Source organism: Penicillium coprophilum (genome assembly GCF_028826855.1).
Source record: "Penicillium coprophilum strain IBT 35676 chromosome Unknown utg000002l_segment0_segment0, whole genome shotgun sequence".
In the NCBI taxonomy this organism is placed as follows: domain Eukaryota; kingdom Fungi; phylum Ascomycota; class Eurotiomycetes; order Eurotiales; family Aspergillaceae; genus Penicillium; species Penicillium coprophilum.
This window is the reverse complement of record NW_026622721.1, coordinates 1,511,196-1,526,078: the sequence shown is the minus strand read 5'-3', so window position 1 is coordinate 1,526,078 and position 14,883 is coordinate 1,511,196. Positions and strand designations below refer to the sequence as shown.

The 14,883-nt window shown below is 35.7% G+C and overlaps 2 protein-coding genes across 2 annotated transcripts; both read left to right on the top strand.

Moving 5' to 3' along the window:
* Positions 1-674: 674 nt before the first annotated feature.
* On the top strand, positions 675-2,656 carry N7500_001966 (Dehydrogenase multihelical; the record flags this gene model as incomplete). The annotated part of the gene is made up of 2 exons (XM_056673112.1): positions 675-1,330; positions 1,396-2,656. The coding sequence occupies 2 exons, from the start codon at positions 675-677 to the stop codon at positions 2,654-2,656; spliced, it is 1,917 nt and encodes a 638-aa protein (XP_056536631.1).
* Positions 2,657-6,203: 3,547 nt separating this feature from the next.
* N7500_001965 (Dimeric alpha-beta barrel) lies at positions 6,204-7,036 on the top strand (the record flags this gene model as incomplete). Its single annotated transcript, XM_056673111.1, has 2 exons — positions 6,204-6,420; positions 6,474-7,036. The coding sequence occupies 2 exons, from the start codon at positions 6,204-6,206 to the stop codon at positions 7,034-7,036; spliced, it is 780 nt and encodes a 259-aa protein (XP_056536630.1).
* Between the last annotated feature and the right edge of the window lie 7,847 nt (positions 7,037-14,883).

The following is a 14,883-nucleotide window of genomic DNA, read 5'->3' as shown; positions in this document are numbered from 1 at the left end:
CGCGCTTCTAGAACAATCACCACCGGGATCGATCTAGCGTCAATAATAGTCAATATTAAATGGGAATCGAACGGTCAACACCGGACCGAACGGCAGCAGTTCCCGAGTCTTAGCCCAACAAAATGACGACTCTGAAGAATCTTCGGGCTCAAAGCTTGTTCACGATAAACATTCTGCAAGTTCTTCCGAACAGTGTCCGGGATGATTCCGTTGCGATTCCGAACCGAAAGCGTCCTCTATCCGAACTCCCTCCGATGTTGGTAGATCCCAAATCTACCTCACATCTTGGGCCTTATTGGCCTTCACAGACACGACACTACATCCGTAAGATCCGCGTGTTTATTCTCTTGGGGATTCATTCCCATAATGCCGGGTTCCGGTGGCGGGGCCCTAACATGTCCAATAGCCTTAGGGTGGTATATTGTGACCCAAATTCATTGAAGGCTTCCTGATGGATATGGATATGGTTGTGAATGCGGATCCTGGCTTCGAAAAATTTTATATATAACCTTGGAATGAAGCCTACACTCGACTGTCGCCCTGGTTGTGTTTGACCTTGTCCTAATCAAAGCCAACGCGTTTTCCGTGCTTCACGTCATATCTACACACTTTTATATACCAACACACATCTACATCGCCACCTCCCCTCATACTCCTACCTACCTACCTACATTATGGGTGTTAAGCCCAGAACTGACCGACCCGTCGCAGTCATCGGCGCTGGTGTCCTCGGCCGCCGCATCGGCTGTGTCTTCATCGCTGCTGGCTACCATGTCCACATCCGGGATCCCTCGTCGGTGGCCCTCCGCGACGCGGCAGAGTTCATCGATCACCACAAAGCTGAGTTCTCATTAATGCCGCGCATTCACAAGGAACGCGAAGGAGATAGCGAGGGAAAGGCGAACGGCCCTAAAGCCCCGACCTCTATCTCCCAGGTTGATCTCGAGTCGTCTACTTCTGCACCCTACGGGATTTGCAAGACATTTACTGAGCTTGAGCCCGCTGTTGCCAATGCTTGGCTGATTATCGAGGCTGTGCCCGAGGTGCTGCAGTTGAAGATTGATACTCTAGCGGACTTGGACAAGTATGCCCCGGCGGATTGTTACATCGGCTCCAACAGCTCCTCTTTCAAGTCAAGCTTGATGCTTGCTAAAGTCTCTCACAAGCGTCAGAAGAATGTCTTCAATATTCACTTCGCCATGCCTCCTGCTATCCGCATGGTCGAGCTGATGACTTGTGGTCAGACCAATCCCGATATTTTCCCATACTTGGAGGCTGTTTTGGGTGAGTGTGGCCTGCTGCCAGTGACAGCTCGCCGTGAATCCACTGGGTATGTTTTCTTCTTTCAAAAGCCGGACCACATATTGTATATCAGACTAACTCAAAGTGGCGTAGATTCGTCTTCAACCGCCTCTGGGCAGCAGTCAAGCGCGAAATCATGTGCATTCTCTCCGAAGGTGTCAGCGACCCGAGCGAAATCGACTTACTCTGGGAACACATGTTCAAGAACGGCCCTCTCCCCTGTCAACTGATGGATCAAATCGGCCTCGACACTGTCGCCTTTATTGAAGACAACTATATCAAAGAGCGGGGTCTATCCCCTGCTCCAACCGTCGACTGGCTACGGAAGGAATACCTCGAGCAAGGACGTCTTGGGAAGAAGAGCGAAAAGGGCGGCCTCTACCCCCCGCTCGCAAAATCCGCTTCCGCAGAAGCAACTCCAGCAAACCCACACAGCGCCGCAAAAGACATCTACCTGCTAGATGTCGGTCTCGGTGGAAACGCCAAAGATGTCTCACAAGTCCACTCAAACGGCAAAATCCTACGTCTCAACCTCGCAACACAAAAGCTCACCCCAGTCGTAGTGGGCCAGAACTTGCCCGATGGTATTGACGTATCACTGTCCACGCAGCGAGTCTTCTGGACGAATATGGGCCGCAGCACGGCCGGTTGTGATGGCTCTGTCTGGTCTGCTGACTTGGAGGGCGGCGATGTGACTTGTCTTATCCCCACCGGACAGGTGCACACGCCCAAGCAGCTCGCTGTTGTCGAATCACGGAAGCAGATCTACTTCTGTGATCGCGAGGGTACAGGCGTGCACCGCTGTGACTTTGATGGTAGTAATCACGTTGTTTTGGTGCAGCGGCGTGCGGAGCCTGGCTCGAGTCTGTTGGACCAGATGACGCTTTGGTGTGTGGGTATTGCTGTCGATGCTGAGCGCGGTGTCTTGTATTGGACACAGAAGGGCCCTTCCAAGGCTGGTCGTGGTCAGATCTTCTGCGCTGGCTTGGATATTCCTGCTGGTGAGACTGCTGAGAATAGAACTGATATCCGGCGTCTGTGGAACAACCTCCCCGAACCCATTGATATTGAACTGGATAGCGAGAGCCAGACTCTCTACTGGACGGATCGTGGTGAGCATCCTTTCGGCTGCACGCTGAATCGTGCGTATGTTGGTGGTGAAGATATGGATATGGAGAAGGTTATTCTTGCGCGTCACTTCCACGAGCCTATTGGCTTGAAGTTGGACAAGGCGAATAACATTGTGTATGTGGCTGACCTGGGTGGTAGCTTGTACTCGGTGTCATTGGAGGATGGAGTTAAGACTGAACTTGCGCGCAATGATGCTTGTTACACTGGTTTGACTCTTGTATAGAATATATACACAAGAAAAGTGAATGGGTGATCCGGATGTGGACGTGGACCTCAATTGTGATATATCTGTAACTGTGTGTAAAGATAAATTGAAATGAAAGTCGTGGGCGAAGGGGGGGGATTATACCCATAGCACTCGCACCTTCCCTGAATGGCACACCATCCAATTCTTTTTCCCTTATCTTCTTCTCTTGTCCCGAACCACTGGCCATTTCAATTATACCTTCTCAGCGAATACACAAACTGCGTAACTCTCCTTTCGGTCTGACTGTTTCATCGCCCCCACGCAACATGGGGTGAAACGGAAGTAACACTCCGTGCTTCCTATGTTCATATATATGCTATTATACGTACCGGATATTCCCTGGCGGGTAGGGCTTTCCTATTGAGCTACCGCCGCTTTTATGAGGGTGCTCAGGCTCAGGCTCACTGAGTATATCTAGCTAGGTATCTATTGAATCTATGCCCTATTTCTTCACACCCACTATACCTTAGTAGCGCCCACGTATAGGGTTACAAAGCCGGCGAAGGGCCTCTCCGCTAAGGGGGGGGGGGGTATTTCTATTGCTACCACTAGCTTAGTAATTAATTAAGAAGCTTCTTAGACTAAGAGGCCTTCTTCGGTAGGTATCTACCTTCGGGATTAAGTACACTTTTACTTCTACTTCTTATTAGCGGCGTATAATTCCTTATTTTCTTTAGTAAGTAAGATTGTACCTTATATTGTAAGATAGAAGCCTTTTATAAGCTAGTTTAATATATAATCTAATAGACTTAGTAGGCTTCGAGATCTTATATAAAATAAAGCTTTAATTAATAAAGCCTAATAATATAGATCTTTCTCTATAGCTAGTGTTCTTAGTATAAAATTCTAGCTTAACTTACTCCCCTAGCTTAGAGGGGGGTAGGGGTTTAAAGCTAAATATTAAGCTTTAAAATCACTTAGTTAGGTATAAATAGTACTAAACTCACTACTCTAAAGCTATTTTAAATAGTCTTAGGTTTAAAGGCTTTAATTTATATAAGGGGCTATAATTTAAGGAAGTTAAGCTTATCGATATAGTTAATCCTAGTCTATATATTTTAACTATCTAACTATATAATTATTTTAATACTATAAAATAGCTAATATCTAAAGGTTATAAAAGATAAGATAAATATACTAGTATATAGATAGATATTATCCTATTTTACTTATAAATCTTATTAAATTTAGCTATTGAATAACTTCTATAGCTATTAAGTATTAAGAGCTAATATACCCCCTTTATATATAAAGAAGTACTTAGAATAAAGAGCTTTTCTAGCTAATAAAGTCTAATTTTATTAGATATCTAGCTATTAGGACTAACTTCGAAGCGCTAATCCCCTAGAAGGCTATCGAACTATAATTTAATAAAGACTTTACCTTTAAAAATTATATATAGAGAAAGGGCCTAGCCTAAAGTATTTATATACTTAATAGTAGTTACCTACTCTTAATTTCTAGATTATAAAAGTAAATACCGACTATAATATTTACTCCTTATTATAACCTTTATAGTTATAGTTAATCCTATTATAAAAATAGTCTTAATAAAGTTATAAATATTATTAGGATAGATTCTAAATTAAAGAATTATCTTTTAAACTAAATTAAACTACTCCCTAATAATTTTAGGGTCTTTATATTTTATATACTTATAGTTATACTATTTTAAGAATTAGGAGGAGAGAAAAGGATATCTTTTAACGAAGTTTATAACCTAATTTTCGCCGACTAAAAGAACTAGGGTAGTTCTATATCTTTCGAGGAGAAGATCTACTATTTCTTATATAGTAGGGGGCTAGGGGGCTACTCTATAAGAATATATAGAGAGAATCTATTTTTTAAGAGATTCCTCCTTAGTTTTAGTTAATTTATAGTTATTAGTGTATATTTTAGGATAAAAGGTATTACTAGCGAGGTAGCGTTATAACGTAGAGTGAGGGACTTTAAATTAGTATACCACTTTATAAGTAGTGGTAATTTCTCGATTTTTAAAAGCCTAGATAGCTAATAAAAGCCTACCCTCTTACTCTATTGAATTTATAGAGGATTAAGAGCGAATTAGTGGTATAGTGGGTGGTTAAATTGACTAAGTGCTAATTCATAGACGCGTTTTGGATAGGGTGGCCCACTCGCTTGTGAAATACGTTAAGATAAAGCTTACCTAATACACCTTCCCCTATAAAATATTATAACCTATTATTAGGCTATAATATTATATCTACTAAAGTGCTCACACTATCTAATAAGGATATATCCTTAAAGTTAATATAAGAAAATAGATAAATAGAGAGAGACTAAGTTTACTATTAATATACCTAAACGAATTAGTAATAATAAGGATTCTAAGGATAATAATCCTGTTAGACTAATTAAGTATAAGTTTATAATAAAGATTTAGTTTCCTTATCTCTCTATAATACTAAATATATGGAAGTAATAGAGAAATAAGCTAGTTAATAGTGAAGGTAAGAGTAGTCCTTATCTCCCTTATTATAGAGATAAGGGTAGTACTTAAGGATACCCTAGTTTAAGAGAAATAAGGAAGTATAGTAAACCTAATAATACTTAATTTATAGTATATTAGTGTAAATATATAACTATAATAAATACCTAAGTTATTATATAAAGGCTTCTAAAGCTTATTTCTAACCTTAGTTAGAAAATTAAGAGTGGTATTAAGTTATTATATATATAATTAAATTACTTCAAAATATGGAGAAAAAATATATAAGTAATATAGGTCATAAGGTTAAGAAATTCTACTTACTAAAAAGGCCAATAGGCGCCTATAGTGTCTATAGATAATAGGCCCTAAGGGTAGGGCCTATCTATAGGTATGTTAATAGTGCCTATCGCCCACCTATATAAGGCCTGTGGGTACTACCCACCCGCCTGTCTATGGGCGATGTCGTAGTCTAGTTCTTATCTACCCTAACCCCCTATAAAGCCTAATTAGGATACCTAAATGGCTTTATAAGAAAAGCTCACTAAGGGTGGTAAGCTATAGTAAGTAGGGGGGGGGATATAATCCTAAGCGGTTTATAGGGTTTTTTATATACCACTTAGTGCCTAAGGCTTAGGGCTTAGCGACCTACCTAAGGTAGATAATAAGTAGTCTACTAAGCTAAAGCCCCGGCACTTCGGCCACCGAAGACAGGGCTTAGTGGCCCTATATAATAGGTTTACACTAGAGAAGTAAGCGAGGTACAGCTTATATAATTACTTAGCATATATCCTACGGCTAGTACTATCCAATAGGAACCATGCGATCCTTACAGAATCTCATAGCTTCAATATTCGAAGTGTGGTGACTAATATGATTTCTCACAACGCCAGGAGAAATGTCACGTGTTCTATTTACCATAGTATTACCAGTATTAAAACGAAACGGACCGCGTTGAATAGTGGCCAACGGCGAAACACCGCTAGCGCTAGTTAGTGCCCTTAGTAAAACCCCAGTGCCCGCAGTCGTTCTCTCCAACAATCCTGTTCAGATCCAAATCAACCCTCTTCAGTCATGGCGCCCTTGGGAGATCTTACTATAGATCGATCACAGGTTGACGACCTCAACCACCAAGCAATCCTAATCTGGACCGAGTTTCAAGTTTCCAAGGGACTAGAGCTGGATATCGAATGGGCTAGACATTTCCAGCCACTGCTTCGGGCCCCAGGGCACGAGGGTTCCGGGTATGCAAGAGTGCAGGAGCGCCCAGATACGATTCTTCTACTTACAGGTGAGTTGTGTATCAACCGGAAATCAAAGGTCGTCCCGCTAACTGCCACCAAGCATGGGAGAGAGCCTCGGATATGAGGGCATTCACGGCCTCGCCTTCCGCCCAGCTCTATCGGGAGAACCTCGAGGCTAGAGGAATCAGAGCTATGTCCTCTCGAGAGACATTTTCGCGGAAGAGCTCCGACTATGTAGGCCCCCGCTGGTTTGATGCATTAACCCGCTCTTACGTGGAATTGTTCTGGATATACTTTTCGATGCCGGTGACCGATACCCAAAAGACTCGAATTTCGGATTCGATTGGTATTCGTGAACCGCCTGTAGGGATTGGCGGTGTGCGGTATGGTGTGAAGCGTCTTCAAACCCGCTGGCCATTAAAGATATGGGCTATTGGAACAGAGCATGTGCATGGCCAAGAAGCTCAGTTGATGCTATGGCCACACTTCTGGACGGACGCAGAGAGCGCCGAGTATAGGCATGTTGGAAAATATAGCAACGGTGGCCATCTCATGTGGCACGCGAGAACCCTCCTAGAGAAGTTTGGTGATGAGCTAGAAAGCCTCGGAGCCTTGGAATGGAAGGAAGAGTTTTGTGATTTCAAGCCAATAACTCTTGCTTGAATGTCTTTTTCGGAAGAAAGCGGTCATGTAAGATACTCAAACGCTGAGCTTATTCGGGTTAGAGGGGTGTGGTGGCAAGGAATATGGGTGTGGAACGAGTAGCTCCCTACAAATAATAGCTGAGAAATTGTGAGCTATTAATCTGTAGCCTATTGGAAAATTTGCTGCGACTCTATGAATCAGTATACCCTCTCCGAGGGCTGAAGTTGAATGCCACGCAAAAAGTCCGGCCCCAACGCTAAGAGACCTTTTTTCGGTTGTAGTATGGGGCTGGTGCAGGTCAGGAAAAGTCGCACTGTCGGAATTGCTCCGAAGTGTCTATACTCAAGACGAAGTTGATAGGAAATTAACTTGGCTTATCGTTGTAAATGCAGGCTCATATAACTAGCGCTCTGAAAAAATAAAGTCAAACCATACCTCCGAATTACAACAACCTTCGCTGACTGGCTTTATGATTGGCTTGATACTTGTCTTTCTACTTTTCTCTCTAGTTCCCTTTTTGATGATCTTTGAAGAGATGACATAACTTGAGGCCCTTGCAGCCTTCTCGCGGTCAAACATTTTAAAAGTCCAAGTTAATTTTACCTCGAAGCCTTCCTAAGCATTCTTCCAAGGTTGTATTCTTGTGTCCAATACACTGGTATCCTGAAATGTATAGGTCCAATCAATGGTGTTAAAATCTCTGTATTGCAGTATCCGCTTTCCTAGCAATTTATATAGGCGGCGGATTACTAATTTAAAATTAGTAAATAAACTAGATAAATAAAATCTCCGGTATACTAGTCTATATACTCCGATATACCCCCTTAGCGATATTAGTATAGGATTACTAGAACCCCTATATACCTTGGTATACTATTCTCTTGTAAAGGATAAAGGTCCTTTCAATTCTGATACTCGGTCATTTACCTGAGCACGTCATTCACGTCCCGGGGTCAAAGCGGGGTTGATTCGTAATCGACTCGGTACTCGGTTCGAGTAGATACGGGGTCCTATACCTAAGCATAAAAACCCCTAGATCCTTAGGATCCTATTCCTCCTACAAGAGTTAGTCTTACAACTTAAGATAATATATTGATCCTTTCTCTCCTAATTATTAAGCCTTATATCTTACCTAGTTAATAGGCCTTATACCTAATAATTGTATACTCTTATATTTCTAACTCTTCCTCTTTAACTACCTAAGATATAATAGCTTCCCACTATATTACCTAAAGTAATACCGGAAATCTAGAGGAAACCTCTCGAATCGGGAATAACTAAGGACTAACACTATAAGTCTAAGAAATTAAGGAACTAGAAACTTAAACTATCTATAAGACTTAACTAATAGAAAGACTAGATCTACCACTAGATCTATAGGATCCCCTAGTTAGGGCTATATAAAGCCTAGGATTAGGATAGACTAGCCTAGAACTAGCTAAAGCTACCACTAAAGAACTAGAGGAGACTATCTAGGCCCTTATAAAGAAGGTAGAGCTATAATAATAACTTATTATAGTAAAACGACTTATTATAGAGAATAAAAAGGAGCTAAATAGCTACTAGTCTAATCGCGAATCTTTATCGGAAAGTAAGCGAAGCTAAAGGGGAGAAATTAAACACTATATTAAAAAATTTAAGGAAAACTTTAGTATCCGCTAAAGAGAGGAATAGCTAAATAACCTTAATACGCTTTTTAGAGATACCCTAAGAAAATATATTTTAGACTTATAAAAGGTCCTTATAGCCGAAAACTACCTATATATATCCTATAAGAATAAATAGCGAAACTATATATTAAACTACCCTAAGGAGGAGATAAACTAGAAAGCTTTTAAAGAATAGACTAAAACCCTACTCTAAAACTCCTATAATATTATTACTAATATCCTAGTACTCTACTAGAAGGTAGAAATATACCTAGAATAAGACCCCTACACTTTTAATTAATAATTAATATCCCTAGAGAAATACCTATTAGCCTAGTTAGAAGAATAGAGAGCCTAAGTACTATTTATAAAGCTTACTAAAGCGCTTTAGGACTATATTATTACCTATATAAATAGGGAACTATCTACTACTAGAACCCTTATAGTATAGAAAGTATCTATACTATAGAATATATACCTAGTATACTAAAAAAGAAAGGAATATCTAATCTATAGGTAAGATAAGAGAAAAAGAGGAAACTATACTAAATCGATACTAAATCACCCTTATAACTATAGCTTATCTTAGCTAAACTATAGACCTTAAGGAGAATAAGGGGGTCCCTAAGGTATATCCTTTAGAGGAAGAACCTAATCTAGAGGCTAAGCTAGAGGATAAGGTAGAGGATATAGAGGATTAAGATCCTATACCCTAGGGGTAAACACTACCCCTATAGAAAAAGGATCTAATACTAATAATATACTAAGTAGAGCTTATTTTATCTATAGGGATAAAATATACTAGGTAAATAACTACCCCTAGAAGGTAATAGTCTAAACCCTTATCTAAACCTTACGCTTAAAGGATTAAAACCCCTAGGGAAAAGTAAATAGACTAGAGTAGATCCTAATATACTAGTCCTATACCTATAAATTAGGACTATAATATAACTCTATATACTTATTACCCTTAGAAATAGAGTTAAAATATATATAGACCTAGATATAGGAGTAGAATATAATATAGTTAGTAAAGAATTTACCTATAGCTAAAAACTACTTACTACCCTATTTTCTTCTCTATCCCTAAAAGATATATCCCTAGAATAACTATATATATATAGGGTATTCTAGGTCCCTTTTATAATAAAAGACTCTAGAGGGACTAAGAAAGAAATTAAGAGACTATATATAGGAATCGATAGAGATATATATATAGAAGGAAGTCTAGTACTCCTATTATATACTTTTATTAACGATTTCGATATTACCCTTTATCCTAGGGTAGACTACTAGTGGTTTAGGGTAAAATCTTTTAAATTAGTAAACCTATATTAGTTTACTAAATTATTAAAAAATTCTATATTTATCTATACCCTAGTAAAGCTCCCTAAGGAAATCTAGTTTCTAGATAAAAATAATACTAATTTAGGGCTAGATCTATTATAGATACCCCCTAAGCTAGAATAGTACCTTAATATATTTAACTATAAGAAGGTAGGTACCCTACTAATCTCTAAAGTATTAGACTATACTATTAAACTTAAGGAAGGGAAAATACTACCCTATAGGCTAATCTACTCTCTATCTAGGATAGAGCTAAAAGAGCTCTAGGTCTATCTTATAGAAAATATTAAGAAAAAGAGGATTTAACCCTTAAAAAGCCCTATAGGTATACTAATCCTCTTTATCCTAAAGAAAGATAGAGGATTATATCTATATATAGACTATTAGGGTCTTAATAGAGTATCGGTTAAGAACTAGTACCTACTATCTCTTATCTCAGAAATCCTAGACTATCTCTTAGGAGCCTAGTACTTTAGTAAGGTCGATATTAAAGATATCTACTATTATATTAGGATATAAGAAGGAGATAAATAGAAGACCACTTTTCGAATAAGATATAGCTATTTTAAGTATATAGTTATATCTTTTAGTTTATTAAATATCTCTACTATATTCTAAAGCTATATCTATATAGTACTAAGTAGGCTAATTAATACTATTTATATAGTATACCTAGATAATATCCTTATCTTTACCCCTAATTAGGAATTATATATAAAAGCACTATAGTTAGTCTTTAAATAGCTAAGAAAAGTAGAGCTATATATAAAACTATTAAAATATACCTTTTACTAAAAGGAAGTAGAATTTCTAGGTTTTATTATTAATAGAAAAGGGGTATAAATAGATAAAAGTTATATCTAGGTTATCTAAGACTAAGAGGAACCTAAAAGCTACTATAATATATAAGTATTTCTAGGGTTCTATAACTTCTATTAAAGATTTATTAAGGGATACTCCTATATCTCCCTACCCTTAACTAAAATACTTAAGGGATTAAAAAATAGGAAGAAACTAGGGAGAGTCTAACTTAATAGAGCTAAAGTAGAGGTATTCTAATACCTAAAAGGGTCCTTTAAATCTATAGCCCTACTATACTATTTTAATCTAAAATAGTATATCTAGTTAGAGACTAATACTTTAAATAAGGGAATAGGTAGAGTACTATCTTAACTAGATAATAAAGGGCGATAGTATCTAGTCGCTTTTTAGTTAAGGAAGTTCTTAGGTATAGAACTAAACTATATAATACTAGACTAGGAGCTATTCGCTATTATTTACTCCTTCTAATATTAAAGACACTACCTTAATAGGAGTAAATACCTAATCGAAGTACTATCTAATTATATAAATCTATATACCTTTATAATATAGTAGAAATTAAATAGATAATAAGTATATTAGTATATATTCCTAATACCTTTTAACTTTATTATAAAGTATAGGCTAGGAAAAATAAACCCTATAGATAGGCTATCTAGAATACTAAATTCTAAGTAAGTAACCTTAGGAATAGAACTAATAATCCTAATTTAAGACTAAATTATAGATAATAATAGCCTAACCTATAGGGGTAATAGGGAATTATTAGTCCTTACGATATAAAGTATTATAGGAACTAAAAATCTAGATATAGATTATAAGTATAATTTAAGGGAATATAACTTAGAATTCTAATTTAGATTTAAGTAAGTAGCTATATAGGGAAACCCTAGATCTAGTATACCTATAGGTATAAATATAGAAAGTATTAGTATAGATAATTAGTTAGAATAGAGAGAACTATATAATAATCTAAAAATATTATTTAATATTAGGGATTCTATAATAGTAGAAATCTAGTCTATTAGTAATAATACTAAAGATATTCTTAAGTAGGTATAAAGGCTATAGGCTAAAGACCTAGAGATAGTCTACTAAAATAGGGATATCTTAGTATAGAAACCTAGTATAAAAGGCTAGTTAGTTAATACCTTAGGAATACTATAGTACTAAGGACGAATATATATACTAAAAAGGGAGGGTATTTATACAAAACTATTATAAATATACTATAATAACCCTACCGCTAGCTACTTTAGTAGGGTAAGGATAGAGGAGTTACTTAGATATAACTACTACTAGATTTATATATAAATAGATATTAAAAACTATATTAAGACCTATAAAATATACTAAACTATATAAATACTATAGTATAAGCTATTTAGTAAGATTAAACCACTACCGATTCTATCCTACCCCTTTATAGAACTATTAATAGATTTTATTATAGGGCTACCTTAATTAACCTAGGAAGGAAGGATAGTTAATTATATTTTAGTAGTTATAGACTATTTCTTAAAATAGTACCTTTTCTTCCTAGTTTTAACTATAATAGATACTTTAGAATTAGCTAAGCTATTCTATTAAAAAGTTAAACTAAGATTTAGACTACTAAATAGTATTATATCTAACTAGAGGTTAGTTTTTATAAGTAGATTTTAGTTAAAACTATATTATCTATCTAAGATAAAACTATAGTTCTTAATAGTGTTTTACCCCTAAACTAATAGGTAAATAGAATAAATAAACTAAACCCTAGAATATTACCTATACTACTTTATTAATACCTAGTAGAAGATATAGCCCTCGCTACTATAGATAGTAGAGTTCTCCTATAATAATACTATTAATACTATAATAGGAATATTACTTCTTAGGTACTACTAGGTTTTAACCTAAACTTTTAAATACACACTAAGGATAGTAGTGTAGAGAGAGAGGTACTAGTAGTACTATCTTATATTAAAAAGCTAGAGGAGCTTTAAGAAAAACTATAGATATTATAGCGAAAAGCTACTAAGATATAAGCGCTCTACTATAATAAATATTATAAGGAAATATTATTTAAATAGAATAACCTAGTAGTACTATCGATAAAAAACCTATAACTTAAAGAAGGAACTATAAAGAAACTATCCCTAAGATAGGTAGGACTATTTAGAATCCTTAAATATATAGGAAAATAAATATACTAACTCTAACTCCTAGAGGAATATAGAGTAATTTATAATATATTCCTAGTCTAGCTACTATAACTATAGTAATAAAGGGTAGGGGAACTAGAATAATTACCCTTACCTAAGTTAGCTAACGATAACGAATAGGAAGTTAAAGAGATTAAGGGAGACTAGAAGTTTAATAGAGAACTATACTACCTTATAAAATAGGTAGGCTAGCCCTTAGAATATAACTAGTAGATCCTAGAAGATAATATAATAAATATACTAAAAATAATAGTAAGATATAAGAAAACTAAGAAAGATAAGACTAGTTAATATTAGGGTACTAAACTAAACCTAGAATAGTACCGAAAATTTAATATTATAAATTATTATCTAGGCTATCTTACTATAGCGGATAAAGTAGAAGAAGATATAGAGAAACCCTAGAAAATACTAAGGAATACTACTAAAATACTAGCGAAAAGGGGATAAGAATATACCCCTAAATATAGGGGTTTAGAGGGAAGATACCTATATAGATATCTAGGTACTAGGCTATATCCTCCTTAAGGCCCTTAGCCTTAGTATTATCTACAATATCCTAAATACCTTAGCGGAAGGCTATAATACTAGTGTACTAGCTCTAAGTAGTCTCCTTAGTTACCTAGAGTTAAGGGTATTATATAGCCTTATTAGCTAACTTTATAAATTTAATAGCTAAGGTAGGGAGGGTAGACTTAGGAACTACTAATAAAATATAGCTAGATACCTACTAGGAATAGGTATCCTAAGTCTTCTATTAAATATTAGTATATATAAAAGTACCTAAAAGAAAGGTATATACCTAGGTTACGTTTACCCTAGTTAATCTATAAGCCTAGCGATAGGCCTTAACAAAATTATTAAAGCTAGCGATAAGGTACTATATAGTATCTATAATAGCTATAATAAACTTATAAGGTAGAAGTAATTTAGTAGCCTCCTTATCTATAAATATATCTAAAGAGGGGCTATATCTACTAGCTATATTTAACTAAAATAACTCTACCTAAGAAAGATAGGCTAATAGCTTAAAATAGTTTCCCTTAATACCCTTAGGGACCTATAAAATTAAGTAAGATTAGTATAACTAGATACTAAAATAGGGTAGGAATAAAATAGGTCACTTACTAACTTATAAGGCTTATATAGCTAATTATAATACTAGTAATTCTTACTATTATAGGTTTTAGTAAAGTAATAGACCGAAAAAACCTAGAGGGACTATAAATTAGTATTAGTCTACTCCTAAAGAGATACCTATAAGTATATTATATACTATATAAACTACTATAGGATAGGCTATACTAGCTTATAAGGAGAGTTATAAATAGGAGGTATAATTAGAGGTACTAATTTAACACTAATATAAGTATAAAAAGGGGTTAAAAAGAAGGTGATTCTATAATAAAGTAGTAGATTAAAATAAAGTGAGATATTAAAGAAATAAGAAAAATATAGACCTAAGAAGAAAAGATAAATAAACCTAGGTTATCTATAATAATATAACTAAAGCTATAAAAAAGGAAGCTATAATAAAGGGTATAATATAATAAAATATTATACCTACTATTTCTATTAAAACCCTTAAAAACTATTACCCTATTAAAATAAGAATAGACTACCACTAAAATACTCTCTACTACCTATAGTTTAAATAATAGAACTAGAAAGGACCGCTTAAGACTAGTAATATATATTACTAGGGGGAGACCTAATATAGGATTATATATACTAATATTAGCTTCCTAGACTAAATCTAGGAAATTATATTTCGCCTAGGTCTATAATATATATCTATTATCCCTAAGCTATAAATATTATCTAGACTTAATATAATAAT